General features: G+C 45.1%; 1 protein-coding gene across 1 annotated transcript in view; it reads right to left on the bottom strand.

The window, feature by feature from the left end:
* Window positions 1–928: 928 nt before the first annotated feature.
* Window positions 929–24,609, bottom strand: part of LOC148540302 (uncharacterized) — a 181,211-nt gene continuing 157,530 nt past the window's right edge. The window contains exon 8 of the mRNA XM_088443136.1: window positions 929–1,052. Coding sequence (XP_088299262.1) covers window positions 929–1,052 — 124 coding nt within the window. The remainder of the gene's footprint in view (window positions 1,053–24,609) is intronic.

Genomic DNA, 24,609 nt, shown 5'->3' with positions numbered 1-24,609 from the left:
GGAGTCCTTATGTCAGGCTGCGATCACAATATGAATGCACACATTTAAATAGCACCGCTGATATTAGCAACTGCGATGTGTGCATATAAGCAGAATTGCGTTCCGTAGTGAATCAGACCCTCAGTATGCCATACCGCGTCTGAATACCCCACCCTGCGACCTCCGCAGTCATATGTAATGTGACTAGTTTTTCATACTACACGGCGTATGCAGGTAAGATGAGCGAGCAATAATACTGTAGAACTGGCTTTCTTCCCATTGTAAATACAGTATATGACAATCAGTATGCAGTCATATCACTGCCACCAAAGCACTCACATGCACTGTGTCATTATTTTATATTACAAATAATATTTTAAAGTCGTTCCGGTCACTTTTTTTCCATAAAACTTATGGTCATTTTTTTCTTCCTGGAGGCCTAGTAAACAACAGGCATAGGAAAATGTTATTTTGTAGCGTGGGAACAGTTTCAGTGCTGCTGTATTAGCAAACTTGTTGACTAATGGAAAAAAAATCTGATTTCATGTCTTTGACGTTTAGAATGGTATTAAGTAATGAATGTACAGAAAAGAGACAAGTCTAAACATATTGGGAATATGTCCATAAAGAGCCATTGTAAATGTCACTTGTGAAACAACAAAATTGAGGCCCTTGATACTTGATCACATTAATTTAACTGTGTTTAAATGTAAATAGACTAGATACACAATAGAACTTTTTCTTTTAAAGACAAAGGCACAGATGTAATAAGCTCTAATTTGATGGTCCCGGCACAATTTTGGTGATATAGATGCTAAATTTAAAGCAAAATAACCTGGTTTTACCTTAAAACTAATTACTGCTTTAAATCTAACAATTGCCGGAATTAGAAAATCAGAGCCTATTAAATTTGGGCCAAATGCTACAAGATTATACGTTAGCGTCTCCTTTAAGAGACTGTGCACACACGGGAGGTCATCTTGTACTGTTTGTTCTCCTCCTGGAAGTGATCCAAGTGGTAATCTTGCTGATGTTTTTCTTCCTGCTTGCTCTTACTCCTATTATCTGTAATGCTAAAGAAAACAATAACTTATTACACTTCTTATATACTGTACTGTATAAACTATATACACATATATTTTTTCCCCACCTCTAATCTTTGGGAGTAGCAGGCAGCATGCTTGTGAAGCGCAGGTCATGGACTTATGCTATATTTGGACTCCACTGTCAATTAAGAAACCCTGCATCAGGGACTTCTTCCTTTAATGGACTTTGGGCCTGATTAAGCATTGCACGCAGATTCCTGATGGTCGGGAATCTGTGCAGGCACCTGACTTGTACTGCGCATGTGCAGTACGGGTCCTGCGTGTTGGCACACAGACTGGCAGCAGACTGTCGGTGACTGACAGTCTGCTGCCGCTTGTTGGTGGGAGGGGGTGGCGACGGCCTCCATTTCCCGAAATGGAGGCGTGGCGCTGCAGTTCGGGGGGGGGGGGAATAGGTCAGGATCTCTGTCGGCTGGTGGTGATTTCCTAGCCTCTTTCTCTCATCTGCAGCAGCCGGTTTGCATTACCCCATGGGTCACTTAGCCAGCCGATGTTCCCGCAGATTTTCCGATGCTGCGTTGTACAACGGATAAGTAATGCATACAGGGGGCGTGATGCCTCCTGCTGTATTACCATATCTGTAAGGACGGAATTGCAAAGCTGCTTGTGTGCAGCTTTGCAATTCCGTCCTAAGATGAATCAGGCCCTTTGTCCATTACTAAAGATGCCTGGCCAGCTATGATATTGTAAATGCAATAGTTGTACAGTAATAATAGCTGAAATAATAGTAATTCACTATTTTAAGCTTTTTATTTTGTTTTAGCGATAAATTGAAGGTTTTAAAAGGAATAGTTGCTGAAAAGATATATTTGTACAATACTGTACAATGAATGTGAGCATGATATTATTTGTGAATTGACACTAAATCCATAAGAAGCTGTTCGTGGTTGTAATTGTTTTGTTATATGGGGAGCAATCTGATTTGAAGCTGATGATTTAAAAAATCCTTATAAGCCCACACTAACAAGAGGAGGGTCTGCAGAAACCCTGATTCCTATGTGCAGAAGTGGAAGGATGAGAATGGAAAGTAGACCTAGGAGGAACGTAATCTACTGCAGTGCCACCCCTAGACACTTGCCTGACGTGCCTAATCCAGCGCTGTTTTAGCCCATTATACTGTATACTGACAAGTAAATTATACATTTTAAAGCTTCAGTTATACAGTATGTAACTTTTAAATAATTAGTGGAAATCTATACATTTGGCCAAAAATGTTATCATTAAGTAGTTATCATGTAGTTGAGATACCAAATATAAATTATTTTTACTTTAAAGACTTAAAAGGGCTTTGAAGCAAAGGTATACATTTTATTTTAATTTTTTAAGTTTTATTTTTATGTATGCATTTAGGTTATGTTTTCTTTTAATTTTAAATAAGACTTTTGGCCTATAGAGACCATGATTAACTTGACGGATTTCCCATTTTCCCAGTAATATAAATAGCCTCAATGTAAGCAAGTTTTTACAGAAACTAATAGTCTATTTCCATTATACCAAGTCATCAACATAGATTTTATATTGCTGGCAGTCACTAGTGTCCTGTTACAAGTCTTACTCTGTACTGCCCTCTGCCTATTGATTCAGCATTTAACGCACATTGCTACAGTTTCATCGAGGACCTGGCACTTTCTTTAGAATATATATGTTTATGTAACATCTAAACAGGTTAGAAATGTCTGAGTACAAATAGACAGATCTATCTATCTTTCCATAGGGAAGTATGTGCAAGTAGTGCTGTCACCTAAGGTGCTAAACACTCCATGTCCCCTGCATCTGGCTAGAATGTATTCTGAGGAAATCCAAAAGATGAAATGCGTCGGGTGAGCCTTCATCATCTGGATACCGGTATGCAGAAGTTGCCAATCATCTGCTGGTGCTCCCAATTTGGATGAAACAGAAATTTAGGAACACTTACTCTACTAGAACTGCACCTCTGATCAAGTTTTTAAATTGCATGCATGGAATCTATAAATATTATGTTTAATACAATTTATTTATAAAATACTACACTATCATCCCCATTCAATATTAGGTGCTCTCTGGTATGTGGGTGTGTTCTAGAGATATACTATAAAGAGAAAAAAACATCCAGGTGCTGTTACGAAACATATATTGTGATAGGAAAAAAACTATTTGCAGTCAAAGCTGCAAATACCCCGGCGCTCAATACAAAAATTGTTTGGTTGTAATCAGTGCCAGCTGCAAGTAATACAGGTTTGGTCAAAAACCTGGAGACAGAAGTCTCCACAAAATCAGAAAAGAGTATAGAATTGTTTTACTGCGCTATGCACTGTTGGATTTACAAATTTAGAAAACTCTATATAAGGTTTGCTGTCTGTTTAATTAAACAGGAGGCTTGAATAAAATGAAATAAATCTACTTTAATACAATGGTCCACAGATAGACACTAATAATCAAATGTACATATATAAAATCAAACAGAATGAATCAATCATATAGTAGCAAGGATCAAATGGCTCTCTAGCTTAAGTGCATTGCTAGGAGAAAGTAACTGTATCACTGAGATTCTACAGCATAACGTTCTAATGTTCAGCTCCTACACCAATGGCTACAAATGTAGCAATAAGTTTCCAATGGTGAGGCAGCTCACTTGCACTGCTTAGATTGCAATCACTACTGGCGTCCCAGTGTGAAATGCAGTCACGCTGGAGGATAAAACGGGTAAGTAATGACAGTTGGAGTATCTCACCCCTGGAAATCCGTGATCACAATAATATCCGTCCCAGCTCAGCCCGTCTGGACGTTGTAATTCCGCGGCTGGATGAAGCCGGATGCCGTACAGCCAGGGACAGATGCTGCTAATAAAGCGGTGGCTGTGTGTCAGCTGGCGGTGAGCCCGGCCGGAGACAGGAGCTGCTGGTGAAGCGGTGGCTGTGTGTCAGCTGGCGGAGAGCTCAGCCGAAGACAGGTGCTGCTGGTGGAGCGGTAGCTGTGTGTCAGCTGGCGGTATGCTCACACACAGCTACCGTTCCACCAGCAGCACCTGTCAGCACCCGTTTATCCTCCAGCGTGACTGCATTTCACACTGGGACGCCAGTAGTGATTGCAATCTAAGCAGTGCAAGTGAGCTGCCTCACCATTGGAAACTTATTGCTACATTTGTAGCCATTGGTGTAGGAGCTGAACATTAGAACGTTATGCTGTAGAATCTCAGTGATACAGTTACTTTCTCCTAGCAATGCACTTAAGCTAGAGAGCCATTTGATCCTTGCTACTATATGATTGATTCATTCTGTTTGATTTTATATATGTACATTTGATTATTAGTGTCTATCTGTGGACCATTGTATTAAAGTAGATTTATTTCATTTTATTCAAGCCTCCTGTTTAATTAAACAGACAGCAAACCTTATATAGAGTTTTCTAAATTTGTAAATCCAACAGTGCATAGCGCAGTAAAACAATTCTATATATTGTGATAGGCCTTCAAACAAGCTTAGGTCCGGTAAGCAGATATTCATTTGGAGTGGAAATACTACACCATGAGTACTTTTCTCAGTTATTTCAGACACAAGCTGTTAGCAGCCTTGATTGCCAGACCACCTGTGAGAGAATGTTAAAGGGTGTGTCAGTCTCTTGCTGCCTGGGGAACAGGTTATTGGCCTGTTGAGAGACATTGTAATTACTGAATGTAAGTGCTATGCTAAAGACTTCTGTTTTGTGAGGAACATTAAAGGACCCTCTACTCTGGGAGAAGGAATCATTTTGTTTAGTTAGAGCGGGACAGGCTACAATTTAGTTGTATGTTTAGTTTATTTCTGTGCTGCTAATAAAACTAGTTACAGTTACTTGTACCAAGCTCTGGACTGGTGCACTACTACTTGGCTGCTTTAGAGCAATGCATTCTACAAGTCAATTTTCTGTAAAGAAGGTTTGTGTTCTCGGTTCTCCCTCTTTTTTTTTTAAACAAATAAATATCTACATTTCCAACAATTTTTATTTTATTTATTTGAAAATTGCAGTAATTTTGATATGCAATGTAACTCGGTTTATAATTGACAGGCTATGGGTACTCAAACATCTGTCCTTTTGGGACTTGCACCAAAGCTATAGCTAAAGCTTTGGAATCTCTCTAAGGCAGGGGTCTTCAACCTTTGGCCCTCCAGCTGCTGTGGAACTACAGATCCCAGGATGTCCTGCCACAGTTTTAGCATGCTGTTATATCAAAACGGTGGCAGAGTATGCTGGGATGTGTAGTTCCACAGCAGCTGGAAGGCCAAAGGTTGAAGACCCCTGCTCTAAGGGGTAAATGTACTAAGAATTGTGTCTGGTCCGAGATTACCCGCGTTTAAACACGCACAGCATTGCAGGAACAGGGGAAACTTTTGACAACTGAAACACTCAAATTTACCAAGAAACATATTTTGTTGAATCGTGTTTTTTGATGGTGTATTAGTTTATGTTTATCCTCTGTGTTCCCTGTATCTCACCACAGCCAAACAATCACGAACATGCAGCCTGCACGTATCCAGGGCCGCCATAAGGGGGGGACTGCCTGGACTGGAGTCCCGGGCCCGGACCCTGGCAGGCCCACCTGCTCCTACCATCCACCACAGTACAGCCTGAAGCCCGCACTACCCCTTTGACCAGTAAAAAGGGGGCCGGTCGTTTCTACCGCCCACCATCGCCGCCGACCCAGTCCCCATTAAGTAAATGGAGGAGGCAGCCAGGGCCCGCTCTGGCCGCTCCTCCAGTCAAGCCTACAAGACACTTGCCGGTCCCATGTTCAATAAAGCTTGTTCTGGGATCGGTATGCATGATGTCATGACGTAATGCCGCACCGCTGGTGGGAGAGTTCGGAGGAGCCCCTGCGCATGAGGAGCAGCATCTGCTTGGAAAGCAGCAGAGAAGATGCCAGCGGTAACAACTCAGGGCCTTCTTCAAGGACACAAGGTAAGTGGAAAAAAGCTGTGCACAGCGGGCCAGGCAGGGAGGAAAAAAAGAGCTGGGCAGACTCGCAGAGCACTGGATTTAATAAGGGGGGGGGAGTGAAGTTGGGAAAAAGAGCTGGGCAGAGCATTGGATTTAATAAGGGGGAGAGTTAAGTGCTTCCTTATAGATTGTAAGCTTGCGAGCAGGGCCTTCCTACCTATATATCTGTCTGTTATTACCCAGTTTTGTTCTATTAATGTTCCAATTGTAAAGCGCAACGGAATATGCTGCGCTATATAAGAAACTGTTAATAAATAAACAATGTGTGGAAAAAGAGCTTGGCAGAGCACTGGATTTAACAAGGGGTGGGGCATTGAGGGGAGTAAAGTGCTGAAAAGAGATGGGCAGACAGGGCAGAGCACTGGATTTAATAACCGGGTAGTAGGGGAGTGAAGTGGGGAAAACGAGCTGGGCAGACTGGGCAGAGCACTGGATTTGATAACATGGGGGGGAGTGAAGTGGGGAATAACAGAGCATGGTAGATGGCAGAGCACTGGATTTAATAACCAGGGAGGTTAGTGAAGTGGGGAATAACAGAGCATGGCAGAGCACTGGATTTAATAACCAGGGGGTGGGGGTGAAGTAGGGAAAAAAAAGAAGAGCTGGGCAGATGGTAGAGCGCTGGATTTAATAATCAGGGGTGAGGGGAGTGAAGTGGGGAATAAAACAGCTGGGCAGAGCACTGGATTTAATAACCAGGGGGGGGCCCAGGCTATTTTGTCAGTCCCAGGCCCCACAGTTTCTGATGGCAGCCCTGTACATATCAGTGAGATACGTGCAGGCTGCATGTGTGTATAGTGTAAAAAAAAAAAAAAAAAAGCAAAAAATGAAAAAATAAATAATGGCGTGGGGTTCCCCTCAAAAAGCATGACCAGTCTTGGTTCAAAAAAATATTGGGGACAAAATATCTAGGCTTGTCTGTTGGCCTATCAGTGGCCTGGCTGTTGATTGACAGTCAGGCCACTCGCAGCCAATCAGCGGTCGCTTACTCTAGTATAGCGGCCTCTGATTGGCTGACAGCCCAGCAAGTGCAGGAAACCTCGTGGGTTACGTCACTTAGCGGAGAAGAGCTGTATGTGGAAAAACATACATCTCTTCTGTCCGAAATGGACCGAGACACTCGTTTTATTGTTTTAATGGCCGGGATCTCTACTGGAGAAGAGGACTTACCTGCATGAAGGGGTCGGCATGCCGGGTGAGAATTAATTTTTCTTTTAAGGGAAATACCCAGATGCTTCTGGACTGGACACCGGGGACAAGGTGAGTATAGTGTGTGTGTTTGTATGTAATCAACTTTTACTGTGTATGGTGTGTGTGTACTGTGATTCTTTTACTATTTTTTTTTATAGTGGGGGTACTGGTGCCAGCCGCCTGCTAGCACCTGTAGTCCCACTGTAAAAAATAACAGTACAAATTATTATTATGACTGTTACCCTTGCACCCACCAGCAAGGGGTGCAGGAAAAAGTCCCAGACTTCAGCCCAGGCCTGGGGTGCTCAGGAGAGGGGGGCGCCTGGGTTCCCCGGGCTGGGCTGACTAGAGGTGTTAATGTTTTGGCCGGGGAACGCGGTGAAAGGGTCCTCTGCCTGTGGCATTACACTGTGACTAGTTTGAGCCCGGTGCAGGTTTGAAAAACATGCCATTTTTTTCCCATATTTTTAAAAACAGAACTCCTACACATCTTGTCCCCCGTAATTTTTGATCCAGGATTGGCTCACAGAGCCCGGGACTGGATATGCTTTTAGGGGGGAACCCCATGCTGTTTTTTTTCTTAATTTAATCCTTTTTTTCCCCTTAATTAGAGGCAGAAACATACACGGTTCACACTGATCTGTGCATGTTTCTGCTTCAAACGCAGCTCAGGAGGTAGTCTATTTAAAACTTCTATTTTGAACTGAGTTTGCTTAAATTATACCTGTAATTATAACCAAGAGTCTTGGTAAATTCCTGTGTTGTATTCCTGTCTATGGAAAGTACATGCGAGTTTGGCTGATGGTGTATTTATTTCTATTAGTTTTTCCCCCGTGTTTTGCAGAGAGTTTCAAGATTTCTTACCCTTTTGCCTTTATTAAATATGTGCGTTGTAAAAAATAGCCAAACACACCCGTGATTGCTATCTCGACCACGATTCTTAGTGAATTTACATTTAATTGCTTAAGTGAGACTGTCTGATGTTCACATGCTGATCTGAGCAGCGTATCCTGCACTGAGTAGTCCAAATAAGACAGAAACAGACTGTATATACGTGCCATCTTCACGAGCCATTGCTATGTTCTGCAAACCAAGTGAATGTGGTATTGACTAAAAGTAGGGATGTGCGCCGGACCATTTTTGCTGGATTTGGATTTGGTTCTAATTCGTCGTCCGGCTTTGGATTTGGATTTGCCAAACTGCGGTGACTGGCTTTGGATTTGGATTTGAATTTTTTGCCAAAATTAGCAAAACAATCTAAAATGACATAAATTGGGCTTTTTTTTCCCCTAGAGTGTTATTTACCTCAATAACATTAATTTCCAGTCATTTACAGTCAATTTAGACCACCTCACAGCTTAAATTATTGTTTTCACCATTATTGGCTAAGGGTTGCAGTGAGCTGACTGGTTGCGTCAGAGCAGCGGCGCAGTGGCACAGACACCACAGTTTAAAGCACATCTATGAAACTATGCCACACAGCAGTGGCAGAAATGAAAGGTAGTGCTAGATGGTATTGTCCTTGGGCCCTCCCACCCACCCTTATGTTGGATCTTAAAAAGGACATGCACACTTTAACAAACGAAGCATTTCAGCGACAGGTACTGCCACTTTGTGGCTGAAGTGCTTGGTTTGTTTGGGCCCCCACAAAAAATCTTCCAATCTACTAAAGGCAACAGGTCTACAGTGGCATGATGTCACCATCATTGCCATCCTCACCCTCATCAGTGTGTACATCATTCGATTCCTCACACAATATCAGTTCATCCCCGCTGGAATCCACCATTACAGAAGTATCTGTACTGTGACATGATTGGCGGGAAAGGTTTTCCTCGTGAAATTTCCAGTTCATTTTAATGAACATCATTTTTTCTACATTTTGTGGAAGTAGCCTCCTTCGTCGTTCGCTCACAAGGTTCCTGGCTGTACTGAAAACTCTCTCCGAGTACACAATGGAGGGTGGGCAGCTTAAGTAATGCAAAGCCAGTTTATACAAGGGTCTCCAAATTGCCTTTTTTTTCTTCCAATATTCGAAGGGACTCTGTGACATGTCTACGTGTATGGTGTCCTGAAAATATTCCTCCACCATTCTTTTATTAGATGGAGTTACGGTAGAGGTGTCACTGGTGTTGGGCAAATCTTTTTGACTCGACCAGATGTCAAAATGTTGACTTGACTTATCTGCATCACCACTGGGTCTTTTGGAAAAGGTGAATTTTTTTTTGGCTGCTGCTGGAGAAACCGAAGGAGGAGACGTCATCGTAGTGCCATGTGTCACTTCAGCTGCCAACTTGCTGACCAGGAGCGCTTTGGTTCTTTTAAGATCTGGGTCAGTTGTAAAGAAAGACACAGCATACGACTTGAACCTAGGATCAAGCATGGTTGCTAAAATATAATGATCAGATTTCAAGATCTTGGCCACCTGTGGATCCTGGCGAAGCGAACCAAGGACTTGATCTATCAGTCCAGCATACTTTGCAGAATCACTTTGTTTAATCTCATCCTTCAATTTCTCCAGCTGCTTTTCCAAAAGCGAAATCAGGGGAATCACCTTACTCAAGCTAGCAGTGTCAGCACTCACTTCACAAGTGGCAACTTCAAATGGTTTGAGCACCTTGCACAAGACAGAAAGTACTCTCCACTGTGCAGGGCTAAGGTACATTCTCCCTCCTCTCCCAATGTCATGGCTTGTCGTATAGCCATGGATGGCTTTTTGCTACTCCTCCATCCGCTGAAGCATATACAGGGTTGAGTTCCACCTCGTTACCACTTCTTGCTTCAGTTGATGGCAGGGCAAATTAAACTGCTCTTGCAGGTGCTGCAATCTCCTGCATGCTGTTGCTGAATGTCGAAAATGTCCCGTAATTTTTCGGGCCACAGACAGCATCTCCTGCACTGTAATTTTTTAAAAAACCCTGCACCACTAAGTTTATTGTGTGAGCAAAACAGGGGATGTGTTGGAATTCACCCAGCTGTAATGCTTTCACTATATTTGTAGCATTGTCAGAAATCACAAATCCTGATGAGGAACCATGTGGGGTAAGCCATGTTTCTATGACATCTCTTCGTTTTTCTAAGAGGTTGTCAGCGGTATGCCTCTTATTGAATCCGGTGATGCACATAGTTGCCTGCCTCTGAATGAGTTGCCTGCCTCTGAATGAGCTGGTGTTGTTTGTTAGATACTGCTGCTGCTGAAGGCGATTCACCCACCCAGTGGGCCGTCACAGTCATGTAATCTTTAGTTTGTCCACTACCGCTTGTCCACATATCTGTGGTTAAGTGGACAGTGGGTACAATAGCATTTTGCAGGACAGTAATTAGGTTCTGTTTAACGTCCTGGTACAGCCGAGGAATGGCTTTTCGGGTAAAATTAAACCGAGATGGAATTTGGTACCGGGGACACATGACCTCAATTAACTGTGTAAATCCCACTGCATTAATTGCAGATATTGGACGCAGATCTAATATTAGCATAACTGTCATGGCGTCAGTGATCTGCTGTGCAACAGGGTGAGAGCTGTCATACTTGCTTCCCCTTGCAAGAGATTCTTTAACAGTCAATTGTTTTTTTGGTATACTACTAGTAGTCTTCTTGGTCCACTTCTGGGATGAAGATCCACCAGCAACAGCAGGCCTAGTGCAAAAAGATTCAGTTTCTTCTGAGGTGTCCTGGAAAGTGGAGGAGCCACCGTGACTTAGCATTAACAAATTGGATGCTGTACTACCACTGATAATTCCTGAAGATATTGAGGAGGAAGGTGTTGTAGGCGGAGATTGCAGGTGCTGGGATTTAGTAGAGAGAAGGCATCTAGCTAATGCTGGACTGCTTGTTATTATTTTTTTAGCAGTAGTTTCTGTTATCAAACACCTGTCATGAGCTCGCTGCAGATGAAGTAATAGCGTGGAGGTTCCTAGATGCTTAATGTCCTTACCGCTACTAACTGTGGTCCCACAGAGGCTACAAATGGCTTGACAAACGTTGTCAGGGTTTGGGTAAAAGTAGTTCCACACAAAAGATGTGGATTTGTTAGTTTATGCTCAGGCATGGCATTGGCCTTCTTATCTTGGCCAAGAGCTGCTTCCACTGGTGCCTGACTTATACAAATAATATCCTCATCCTCAACATCCTCATTAGTGCCAGCGTCAGCTGCACATATATTCCTCTCATCCTCTTGCAATTCCACAGTGGCATCCTCAATTTCTATGTCCTCAGCAATACTGCTCATCCCCACAACTACAGATGGAAAAGAAACTGTGGAGGGTGGCTTCTCTGAAAGGTCAGGCTTACACATAGCAATGCCACTCGTGGACCCACTTAGACTCTCCTCAGGGATTTCTGACATTTGTGTTTCAAAAAACACAGTGTGATCTACTGCCTTATTGGATTTAAATTTTTTCACACTTCTATAGTCTGATTGAAAAGGTCTTTTATCATCATGAGAGGCACAAGATGCCTCACTGACAGTTGCAGAACCACCACTCAGAAATAAAGGGCAAAGCCTGAGTCTTTCCTTTCCGCTACGTGTGGTGAATGGTATGTTGCCAATTTTTTGTTTCCCTGCAATAGTAGTAGTCTTTAGAGGGTTTTTTTTGTCTTTACCCCTGTGAAATCTAAATTTTTTGATTTCAGGTTCCCTAAGTTTTTAAAGCCTGTAGGCCCTTGAGCATCAACTTTAGATGAAAGTGATGGATTTCCAGCCGCTGCAATGCTAGCATTTGCTTGTTGTTTCTGCTCTCCTCTCGGTTCATTCTCGTGATCCATATTACTTTATCACTATGAACTGGAGTCACGGAGCTTGTATACACACAGTGGGCTATGCCCTGTCACAGAGCTTGTATAATAGACACAGTGGGCTATGCCCTTTCACGGAGCTTGTATGCACTCACTGGGCTTATGCCCTTTCACGGAGCTTGTATAATAGACACAGTGGGCTATGCCCTTTCACGGAGCTTGTATGCACTCACTGGGCTTATGCCCTGTCATGGAGTGTGTATAATAGACACAGTGGGCTTATGCCCTGTCACGGAGCTTCTATGCACTCAGTGGGCTTATGCCCTTTCACGGAGCTTGTATAATAGACACAGTGGGCTATGCCCTTTCACGGAGCTTGTATGCACTCACTGGGCTTATGCCCTGTTACGGAGTGTGTATAATAGACACAGTGGGCTTATGCCCTGTCACGGAGCTTATATAATACACTCTGTGGGCTCATGCCCTGTCACGGAGCTTGTATAATACACTCAGTGGGCTTATGCCCTTTCATAGAGCTTGTATAATAGACATAGTGGGCTATGCCCTTTCACGGAGCTTGTATGCACTCGCTGGGCTTATGCCCTGTCACGGAGCTTGAATAATACACTCAGTGGGCTTATGCCCTGTCACGGAGCTTGTATAATATACACACAGTGGGCTGAGGGCCTGATTCAGAGCTGAACGCTCTGACCAGAGCGCTCGCTCTGAATCAGGGCCCTCCTACCTTTTTAAGGAGCGTCCTCATGGACGCTCGCATAGCTGTGGGTTACCACCCACAGCTTATGCGAGCGTCCATGATGATGGTCACAATGGTCTTGACCATCGCGACCATCGGGCTTGCGAAGGAGACCCTGCGGTAGGGTCTCACTGCTGCAAGCCCTGTAGTGATTTTGGCTCTATCAGAGCCAAAATCACTCCCACTGACATCACTAGTGATGTCAGTGGGGCCGGCTTGAGACGGTAGGTGTTCCCATGGGAACGCCTCCGTCTGGCAGGCACGCCCCCGGCACGCCCACCAAAGGGGGCGTGCTGTCAATCAACATCGACAGCACGCCCCCTTTGGTGCGAGACCCGGAGCGATGGTGAGCCCGTCGCTCGCCAGGTCTCGCGCATGCGCACGACGGAGCTCCCTCCGTCGTGCGCATGCGCAGTGGGGAACATCGACCCGCTTGCGAGCATCCTGCCGCTCGCGAGCGGGTCTGAATGACCCCCTAAGCCCAGTCACGGAGCTTGTATAATACACACAGTTGGCTAAGTCCAGTCACAGAGTTTGTATAATACACTCAGTGGGCTAAGCCCAGTCACGGAGCTTGTATAATATATATAATACACTCAGTGGGCTAAGTCCAGTCACGGAGCTTGTATAATACACAGTGCACACAGTTGGCTAAGTCCAGTCACGGAGCTTGTATAATATACACACAGTGGGCTAAGCCCAGTCACGGAGTTTGTATAATACACTCAGTGGGCTAAGCCCAGTCACGGAGCTTGTATAATATAAATAATACACTCAGTGGGCTAAGGGCCTGATTCAGAGCCGCTCGTAAGCGTTCGCTCTGAGCGATGTTCGCACAACTGCGCATGCGTATGGGTTGTAATACGCATGCGCGAACCAGTCATTGCGGTCGGAAATTGTGTGCTCGCAAAATAGCGAATGCCTGCTAATTTGAGTGACAGAATGAGGCGTTTGTGGGTGGTAACAGGGGAAGGTGCTTGGAAACGGGGAGTTGAGATCCAAACGCAGGCGTGCCAAACGGTCAAAACGGGCGTTTTAAGGGTGTGCATAATTAACAAAGCAGCGTCATTGGCGACACGTCACTTGGTTGTCTTTTAGCCTGAACTGCTCGCATGATTGCGGTAGGAAAATGCTACCACAAGCACTGCGAGCAGTTCAGATGCCTTTCGATGCACTCGATCAATCTAATAAATAGCGGAGATGACGTATATGATGCGAGCGGCCAGGGGGCGTTTTTTTAAAAATAGCGAGCGCATGTTTCGTTCGCTCGTTCAGACATAGAGGCGTCAACAGACCGCAAAGAGCGAGCGCTCAATTTAAATATCCGGCCCCTCTTTCTGAACGAGCGAGCGCAAATAGCGTCCGGCTCTGAATCAGGCCCTAAGTCCAGTCACGAAGCTTGTATAATATAAATAATACACTCAGTGGGCTAAGGCCCTCATTTAGAGCCGGACGCTCTGAGCAGAGCGCACGCTCTGAATGAGGGCCGTCCTCCATAATTATGGAGCGTCCTCCTGGACGCTCGTATAGCTGTGGGTCACCACCCACAGCCTATACGAGCGTGCAGGTTGATGGCCGCGATGGTCTTGACCATCGCGACCATCGCCACTGCGAGCCGGAGCCTGCGGTTGAGTTTCTCAACCGCAAGGCCCGGAGTGATTTTGGCTCTATCAGAGCCAAAATCACTCCCACTGACATCACTAGTGATGTCAGTGGGCCGGCTTCTGACGGTAGGCGTTCCTTTGGGAACGCCCCCGTCTGGGAGGCACGCCCACCAAAGGGGGCGTGCTGTCAATCAACATCGACAGCACGCCCCCTTTGATCAGACACAACGAGCGAAGGAAAGTCCTTCGCTCGTCGCGTTTGGCGCATGCGCACGACGGAGCTCCCGCCGTCATGCGCATGCGCAGTGCACACCATCGACCCACTTGCGAGCGGACAGCCGCTTGCGAGTGGGTCTGAATCAGGGCCTAAGTCCAGTCATGGAGCTTGTATAATACACTGACACTCAGTGGGCTGTCCAGTCACGGAGCTTGTATAATACACAGTGCACACAGTTGGCTAAGGGCCTGATTCAGAGCTGCTCGTAAGCGGCCGCTTGTTCGCTCCGAGCGATGTTTGCCCAACTGCGCATGCGTACGGATCGTTATACGCATGCGCGAACCAGTCAGTGCGGTCGAAATTCATGTGCTTGCAAAATAGCGAATGCCTGAAAATTTGAGTGACTGAAAGAGGCGTATGTGGGTGGTAACAGGGGAAGGTGCTTGAAAACGGGGAGTGGAGATCCGAACGCCGGCGTGCTTAAAGGTCAAAACGGGCGTTTTATGGGTGTGCATAATTAAAACAGCAGCGTCATTGACCACGTCACTGGGTTATTTTATAGCCAGAACTGCTTGCAAGATTGTGGTAGCAAAAACCAACCACAAGAATAGCGAGCAGTTTAGACGCTGGTCGATGTACTCGATTAATCTAATAAATAGCGGACATGACGTAGGATGCGAGCGGCCAAGGGAGTAGTTTTCAAAAAAACGACCGCAAGTTTTGTTCGCTCGTTCAGACCTAGAGGCGTGAACAGACCGCAAAGAGCGAACGGTTCATTTGAATAGCCACCCTTATTTTTTGGACAAGTGAGCACTAATTGCGTCCGGCTCTGAATCAGGCCCTAAGTCCAGTCACGGAGCTTGTATAATATACACACAGTGGGCTAAGGGGTTCATTCAGACCCGCTCGTGAGCGTCAGTATGCTCGCAAGCCGGTCGATGTTCCCCACTGCGCATGCGCACGACGGAGGGAGCTCCGTCGTGCGCATGTGCGAGACCCGGGGAGCGACGGGCTTTCCATCGCTCCGGGTCTTGCACCAAATTGATTGATTGATTGACAGCACACCCCCTTTGGTGGGCGTGCCGGGGGCGTGCCTGCCAGACGGAGGCGTTCCCATGGGAACGCCTACCGTCTGAAGCCGGCCCCACTGACATCACTAGTGATGTCAGTGGGAGTGATTTTTGGCTCTGATAGAGCCAAAATCACTACAGGGCTTGTGGCAGGGAGACCCTACTGCAGGGTCTCCGTCGCAAGTCCGATGGTCGCGATGGTCAAGACCATCGCGACCATCTTTTTGGCTGCTCGCATATGCTGTGGGTGGTCACCCACAGCTATACGAGCGGCCAGGAGGCCGCTCCATTTTCATGGAGGAGGGCCCTGATTCAGAGCGAATGCTCTGGTCAGAGCGTTCAGCTCTGAATCAGGCCCTAAGCCCAGTCACGGAGCACACAGTGGCAAGAAGTAGAACTACTCTCTCTAACTAATCTAACTCTAGTCTTGCTTTTTCCCTCTCTATCACTACCTAACTAAGCGTGACTGTTCCGTCTGGATACAGTCACGCGAAATGGCACCGACAGCCGGGTGCCGCGCCTTTTATAGAGGCCGAACGTCACCCGGCTCTCGCGAGAATCCGACGCCGGACGGGTGACGTTCGGCCTCAAGGTGGAATCTGAGTCTGGTGGGAACACCCGAACTTGCGTTCGGGTGGAGTCGGATTCCACCTGTTCGGAGCGGTTCGGATTCCTCAGAATCCGAACCGCTCATCACTAACGAAAAGGGTTGCCATTTAAATTATTTTGCCTTAAGGTATATTTAACTAATTTGCATATCATCTATAGGAAAGTTAAGGTGGGTAAAGATATATCTGCAGATCGAGTTATCTGCAGATATATATGCAGATGATGGTCGTTCATACACACTGAACGACCATCATCTGTGCTGCAGCGGGTCCCGGCGGCTGGTGGGTGTGGCCTAATCGTGGAATGCATGGCCATGTCCCCTTAAAAAACATTTCCGGTGCTGGGGAGGGGGGGCGCTGTGTGCCCCTCAGCCCAGCGCACAGCCAATGGGGGGCGTGATCAGCATGAACGCTCCCCCCCTTTGGCATAGGAGACTGCTCGGGCTGCTGCTGTAGCAGCCTCAGACAGTCTCCCAGTGCAGCCCAGCACACAGTAGCGTGTGCTGGGCTGCTGTGGATGGGGAGTTGTGCCGGAGCCGGGTAAGTAGTACCAGCTCGCGGCTCCCCCCCTCTCTCTGCACCTATGTGTACGAACGATCGGTTGATCGCCCGTACACACTTGCCGATGGACAGATATGTTTGCAGATATATCTGTTCATTGGCTGTGCAGAAGCCAATGCGGTATGTCTGTGAACGACTTTGTTCACAGACATATCGTCTGTACACACTGGTCGAAGGGGCACGATATATTGGCCGATCAATTGATCAGCCAATTTATTGGCCAGTGAGTACCCAGCAATAGCTTTGAAATCTCCCTAACTAAACAAATGAGAGAATATAGAAGTATGTAAGGTCTGTATATACTGTCAAATCAGAACATGTTAAAGGCGTTATCCTCTCTCTAAAATTAAGCCCCCACCTTATCCACCATTAAGTACAAATACACTGTACAGAGAATCTCAAATTGGTTGGTTGCGGGATGCCGGTGCTCTGGATCCCGGCACTCAGAATCCTGTCGCCGGCATTCTGACAGGGTTAGGATACCGCCACTTGCAGATAAGTATCCTAACCCTACCCCTACTCATAAACCTAACCCACTCTTCCCACAGCCTATACCTACCCTCTCCCCTGCAGACTAAACCTAACCCCCATCCTGCAGCCTAACCCTAACCCACCCCCTAGTACCTAACCCCGAATCCTTCCTCTAACTCCAGTACTTAACATCAAAGTGCCGGCAGTTGGGATGCTGGCTCCGGAATTCTGACTGGTGTCGGGATTGCGGTGCCGGTATTCTGAGCGCCGCCATCCTGACACCCGGGATATGAACTACATCCTCCTCAAACAGTGTAGTTTCTGAGCAGGTAGGACAACATACAACTGTATCACTGAGTTAGTCAATTAAATATCACTCAAATTAATAATGGCTGATCATGGTGCTCCCATGGGTCTCTAATATATATGAAACTAATGAAAACAAACAATACATAAGACTTGTCAAAAAGAAAAACAATAATTCCAGTATGGTACAACATGAGAGCCTTCTATAATATGAATAAAATGTAAAGTAATAAAAAAGTTATTCCTGGCATTAACAACCCAAAGACTCCAGTCTTTATATAGTCAATAGTATTTTTTATTTGTCTGATGCTTGAACAAAGAAGCATATCCTGCAACAAGAGTCATAATAAAATCATCGCTAAGTTCCTTCCTAAGGTAACATCTGCCTTGCACTTCAAATCAGGAAAGGGTTCTTCTTAAACTTTAATTGGGAATTTGTTCTGCCATCATTTGGCCAATATTCCCAGTCATACTGTATCAGGAAGAACAAAAACATTTTGTGTATCCACCCAGAGCTTAAAATTATGGAAGACATAGGGCTCTATTTACTACAATCCGCGTTTAAATGCAGATTGTAGTGTGATATTACCGACCGCATTCTCATTGCGAATTCAGCCAATAACACAGGGATTTACTAAAAATCCCTTGCAGGGACAGAGCTTGTGATAAAGCTCTGTCCCTGTGAATCCCCTCCGCACATTTATCACTGTATTTTTTGCAAATAATACTGTGACAAGTGCCCGTGCATGCGCCGACCGGCATTGTACCTCAGGGTGAGGGGGTCATAATATTGCAAATCACTTCACCATACACCCTACACTTTACTTTTTGAGCTTCCCTACGGGATCACCCAAGTCCCTTAATATGTCAAGTATGAACAAAAGGTTTATCTAGATTTGTGCTAGAGTGAAATGTGGGAAATAGTCTGTGGCAATCACCATATACTTAGAAAACATGAACACATAACTTTTTAGTATTTTACAATACACTCAGTGGCGGTTCTAGGGGTGGGCTAACAGGGCCGTCACCCGGGGCGCCGGCCCCTAGAGGGCGCCACTGGGTCCCCAGAAGGTAAAAAAAATAATAATCCCATAATTAAAAAAACCCCCCAGCGCTGGACCCCCCCGCGTTGCCGGGCGCCCGCTGATATTTGTTATCAGCGAGCACCCGGCTCACTCCCTGAAGCAGCAGCCGAAGCTCACTCTAGAGCTCCGGCTCCCGCATAGAGCACCATGGGAGGGATGTCATGACGTCTCTCCCATAGATCCGTGGTGGAGCCGTGGTCGGACCGGACTGCAGCGGACGCAGGAGCAGGGCAAGGTAAGTATTGTGTTTATATTTTTTATTTTTCAGAAGAGAGGCATGGGGGCATTACTACTGGGGGCATGTCTGTAAGTGGGCATTACTACTGGGGGCATGTCTATAAGGGGGCATTACTACTGGGAGCATGTCTATAAGGGGGCATTACTACTGGGGACATGTCTATAGGGGGGCTTTACTACTGGGAGCATGTCTATAAGGGGCATTACTACTGGGGGCATGTCTGTAAGGGGCATTACTACAGGGGGCATTACTACTGGGGGCATGTCTATAAGGGGTATTACTACTGGGAGCATGTCTATAAGGGGCATTACTACTGGGGGCATGTCTATAAGGTGGTATTACTACTGGGGGCATGTCTATAAGGGGTCATTTCTACAGGGGGCATTACTACTGGGGACATGTCTATAAGGGGGCATTACTACTGGGGGCACTACTATAGGTGGCACTAATGGGGGCGTTACAACTTTGGGGACTACTATAGGGGGCATTCCTACTGTGGGCACTAATATAGGGGGCATTATTACTGGGGCACTACTAATGTGGGCACTACTATAGGGGGCATTGTATTAGGGGCACTACTACTCAGTACTTTGGGCCTTGCGTATAAGGGGCACTAATTTGGGCATTGTGTAAAAGGGGCACCACTGTGTCTCATAACATGAATAAGGGACTAATGTGTGGCGTAATTTGAATTGGGGATACTGTATTATAAAGGGAATTACTGTGTGTGGCACAATGTAATATACAGGGCATTACTGCATGTGGTGTAATGTGTTATACAGGGCATTACTGCATGTGGCATAATGTGTTATAAAAGCCATTACTGCATGTGGCATAGGGCCTGATTCAGAGCCGCTCGCTAGCGGCAGTACACTCGTTCCGAGCGATGTTCGCACATCTGCGCATGCGTACGTTTTTTAGTACGCATGCGCGAACCAGTCAGTGCGGCCGAAAATCGTTTGTACGCTATATAGCGAGTGCCTGCTATTTTGAGTGACAGAATGAGGCGTATGTGGGGGGTAACAGGGGAAGGTGCTTGAAAACGGGGAGTGGAGATCCGTTCGCAGGCGTGCTTAAAGGTCAAAACGGGCGTTTTATGGGTGTGCATAATTAATATAGCAGCGTCAATGACCACGTCATTTGTTTTTTTTTAACTCAGAACTGCTCGCAAAATAGCGGTTGAAAGCACCAACCACAAGAATAGCGAGCAGTTCATATCCTGTTCGATGTACTCGATTAATCTAATAAATAGCGGACATGACGCATGGTGCGAGCGGCCAGGGGGCGTTTTTAAGAAATAAAAGAGTGTATGTTTTGCTCGCTCGTTCAGACTTAGAGGTGTGAACAGACTGCATTGTGCGAACGGATCATTTGCATAGCCAGTGCCACCCCTTGTTTTTGAACGAACGAACGCAAATAGCGAACGGCTCTGAATCAGGCCCATAATGTGCTATAAAAGCCATTACTGCATGTGGCTTAATGTATTATAAAAACCATTACTGCATGTGGCATAATGTGTTATACAGGGCATTACTGCATGTGGCATAATGTGTTATAAAGGCCATTACTGCATGTGGCATAATGTGTTATAAAAGCCATTACTGCATGTGGCATAATGTGTTATAAAGGCCATTACTGCGTGTGGCATAATGTGTTATACAGGGCATTACTGCCTGTGGCATAATGTGTTATACAGGGCATTACTGCATGTGGCATAATGTGTTATAAAGGCCATTACTGCATGTGGCATAATGTGTTATAAAGGCCATTACTGCATGTGGCATAATGTGTTATACAGGGCATTACCGCATGTGGCATAATGTGTTATAAAGGCCATTACTGCATGTGGCATAATGTGTTATAAAGGCCATTACTGCGTGTGGCATAATGTGTTATACAGGGCATTACTGCATGTGGCATAATGTGTTTATAAAGGGCATTACTGCATGTGGCATAATGTGTTTATAAGGGCATTACTGTGTAAGGCGTATTACTGCACATGGCAATTATTCGCCACGAGGGGAGAGCTTGGGGAAGCCCCGCACCTCCATAAGTGCTGGTCACGCCCCACAGTGTGATGAATTGGGGGTGTTCCGCAAGGACACGCCCCCTTTCCGGAAGCACGGGTGCTTTCAGCGCGTGCAGAGTAACGTCATGATCAAAAAGTTGGGGGTTTTTTTTGGGGGGGGGGGGGGCGCAACTGTGAACTTTCTCCCTGAGCTCCACAATGTCTAGAACCGGCCCTGAATACACTATTGCCTATATAATGCTGTGGAATCTATGTGGCGCCTTAAAAGTTTATATACTAATATTAGAGATTAACGGGTTCGGATTCCAGAGATCCGAACCCACCCGAATTTAGCAGAACCGAGTCGGATTCAAGCAGGCTCAGAGTTTCCCGCCTGACTCTGATATCGAAATCAAGGCAAAATTATAGAGTTTGAAATCTTGCGGTTCACGAGCTTTCGTCTCTATGATCAATGTAGTATATAAGGGACCACGTGATGGACGCCATTTCACTCCGGCTGTGGAGACTGAACAGGGAGGGTGGGTAGTGTAAGGCTGGGAGAGGTGCTTGTGCTGTCTGCTGTGTCCTGGGCTGGTGACTGCTGATCCATTCTGGGCTGGTTCCTGTGGCAGCTGTCACTGTGCTGTCTGCTGTGTCCATCTGGGCTGTTGCTGATTCATCTGGGCTGTCTGTGCTGTCTGCTGTGTCCTGGGCTGGTGTTTTTCATGTCTGCTGTGTCCATCTGGGTTGGTGCAGAACTGTAGATAAATCTGGGCTGATGCTGTTTCCATCTGGGCCCAAGTTCTGGACTCAAAAAAAAAATATATAGTAAAAAAAAAAAAAATCAATCAAAGCGTCTTTTATATTTTTCTGTGTGTTTGTGTGCATGCATGTTAGGCTTAACCGCAGTACCACACAAGATCCAGCCAGCAACACAAGTTGCAAGCTAGTGCTGCCCGACTCCAGTCATGATTAATCTGTGCTCTGGAGTTGAAAAAAAATAAAAATATATTGTCTTTTTTTGTCAAATTTTTTTTGTGAGCATGTCAGCCACACCTGGCTGTCACTGTCGCAGGGGTGCTATGCTCCTGTCTGTCGAAGGGCTGCTGCCCAAAATATTAAACAATTTTTATTGTGTGCATGTTAGCCACACCTGTCATCAACGTAGCTGCGCAGGGGTGCTGTGCTGCTGTCAGTCAAGGGGCTGCATGAATTTTGCAATGAAAACTTTTTTTTAAAGTTATTGGGTTACAAAAAGTTGTTTTTATTTAGTCTTAAACATAGCAGAAATGTTATCCTAACAGCTTATAAAGTTATATGCTCTAAAAAACTAAAGCCTATATTTATATACAAAATTATAGACATCCTAAATTCTAAAACTGTTCTATTCAAAAACGTAAACAAAAGTCAGGAGAGGCCTCAGAGAACATGAAAAAAGATGCTCTAGGTGCTGAACTTCAAGGGATTTCTCCATCATGTTCTGCAGTGTGGAAATGTTTCATTCACATGTTTTCTATAAAGCAGTTCAAAGTTACAGCCTTCAAAGTGTCTGGCTATAACACCCACCTTTGCCAGGAATTACCAAAGATTATTACAAGCAAAGGATTCATCTGTCCGGAATCTGTCTGGGAATTCATGGATCGTATTTGGCCTGAATGCACTAAGACATTAAGTGATTCTGTCACTGTGTTCTGTAGCCGACTTTATTCCTACCTGAATCGCAAACTGAAATACGGAATAGTAAGCACAGACAACATAGAGGCCTTTGTTATTCCGCTGCCTGCATGTTAACCAATACCTCCCAGACTACACCCACTGGGGGGACCAGGTCTTGATAATGACCATCCCCCTCTGTTGCTAGGCCTTCTTCTTCCAAACCATCCATCCTGGACTTCCTGTGCAAAAACGGTGAGCAAGGTACAGAAAGAGGAGCTAGATGTCCCCGATTAAATTTTTTTTCTTCTATAATAGATGATGTGGAGAGATAAGAGATTCAGATGTTGGAACAGGGGCTCCCACCTATTTGGCTTCCCTCCAGAGAACAGAGCTCTGTTTCTCAGGAAGTGTCTATGCCTGAGCTGATAGGTAGGTAGTCTCTGTTGGTAAACACCCTTCAGGAGATGGCAACCCAAAATAACAACAACTATAATAATGTGTCCACCGATGATAACCATCCTGATCCCTTAACAGGAACATACCCCATATGGCCAACTCATAACATGACGCCCAGTTTGCAGCCTCCTCTTCCTTTATAACACTAATCCAGTCACCATGGTTGATCAATCAGCCATGTGTGGTCCACCCAATTTTTGGCCTTCTACATTCTAACATTCTAAGAAGTGGACAGTGGGAACAATGGCAATTTGAAGGCCACTAACTGACTCTGTTTTTTTTAATGTCCCTGTACAGGTTGGGAAATTTTGTTACAGAACAGAAGGTGTGCAAAGGATTATTTAAGTCAATTGTTTATTTATTTTTGGAAAGCACGCTTCCTGGTCCCCTTCTGGGATGAAAAAAATCAACTCTCAGCAAGATGGCATGGCGCTCAAGAAAGAATTCCCAAGAAAGACACAATGTAATACTTAAACTTTAAGTCTGAAATATTGCATTTGCTGCTCTGTTCCGCTTGTTCACAATATCTCATATAGTTAAGTGGACAGTGGGAACAACGGCAGTTTGAAGGCCACTAACTAACCGTTTTTTTTATGTCCCTGTACAGGTTGGGAAATGCCTTTATAGAAGATTTGCAAAGCATTAAGTGAATTGCTTATTTATTTTTGGAAAGCACGCTTCCTGGTCCCCTTCTGGGATGAAAAAAATCAACTCCCAGCAGCAGCAGATTCTTCTGTGGCAAGGACTGATGAAAATGTACTGTATCACTTTTTTTGTAAATGCCTCCTTCCCTTTACTTCTCCCTCATAAATTTTCTTTGGAACCAAAAAAACAAATAAAATTTACTACCAATCAACCCTTCCTGTCCCTGCCCTACCTTCAACTATATACATACTCCAACTCCCTCAGGCCTCTCTTGAATAATAAAAGTGTTTCCTGATGTGCCATGTTTGAAGTTGAACTGCCATGTGTTTGTGCCGCCCACTGCAGCAGCTTAGCTTAGTCAGCCAGCTATCTTGGTGCATATTTTGGGCCTAAACTAGATGAACAAATAAATATAGTGAGCTGTGAGGTGGTCAAAATTTACTGGAAATGAGTGGAAATAAATGTTATTGAGGTTATTAATACTGTAGGAACAAATAAAGGCCAATTTTATGTGATTTTCGCTGTTTTTTTTATTTTTAAGAACCAAAACACGAAAACAAAACACGGAGGTGAGGTTTTGGCAAAACCAATCCAGATCCAAAACCAGACGAGATCCAGATCCAAAACCAAAACACGGGGGTCGGCGCACATCTCTAATTAAAACAACACTAGAATAAGCAAACGCTTGGCAGACCCTACTATTTTAATAAATATGGTCTATGTGGATGTTGCATGATGGGTGCATTATTTTGTAAACTTTTTTTATAGAAGCATTTTGCATTGTGAAAATACAATGAATACATTACAATGTTGCATATACAGGAACATAAAACAGAAGAAAAGAAAAGTCCTGTATATAGACATTATAAACTAAAGGTCTTGTTCCAAACTGTGATTATGTAAAATTAAAATTAAGTGGCCAGGGGGAGGCAGAACAAGGGACTAGACTCACTGCACAAACTGTCT

Source organism: Taudactylus pleione, unplaced genomic scaffold, assembly GCF_031769625.1.
Source record: "Taudactylus pleione unplaced genomic scaffold, aTauple2 ptg000019l, whole genome shotgun sequence".
NCBI classification, from domain to species: Eukaryota; Metazoa; Chordata; class Amphibia; order Anura; family Myobatrachidae; genus Taudactylus; species Taudactylus pleione.
Note: the sequence above shows the minus strand (reverse complement) of the source record. Positions and strands in the feature narration are given on the sequence as shown.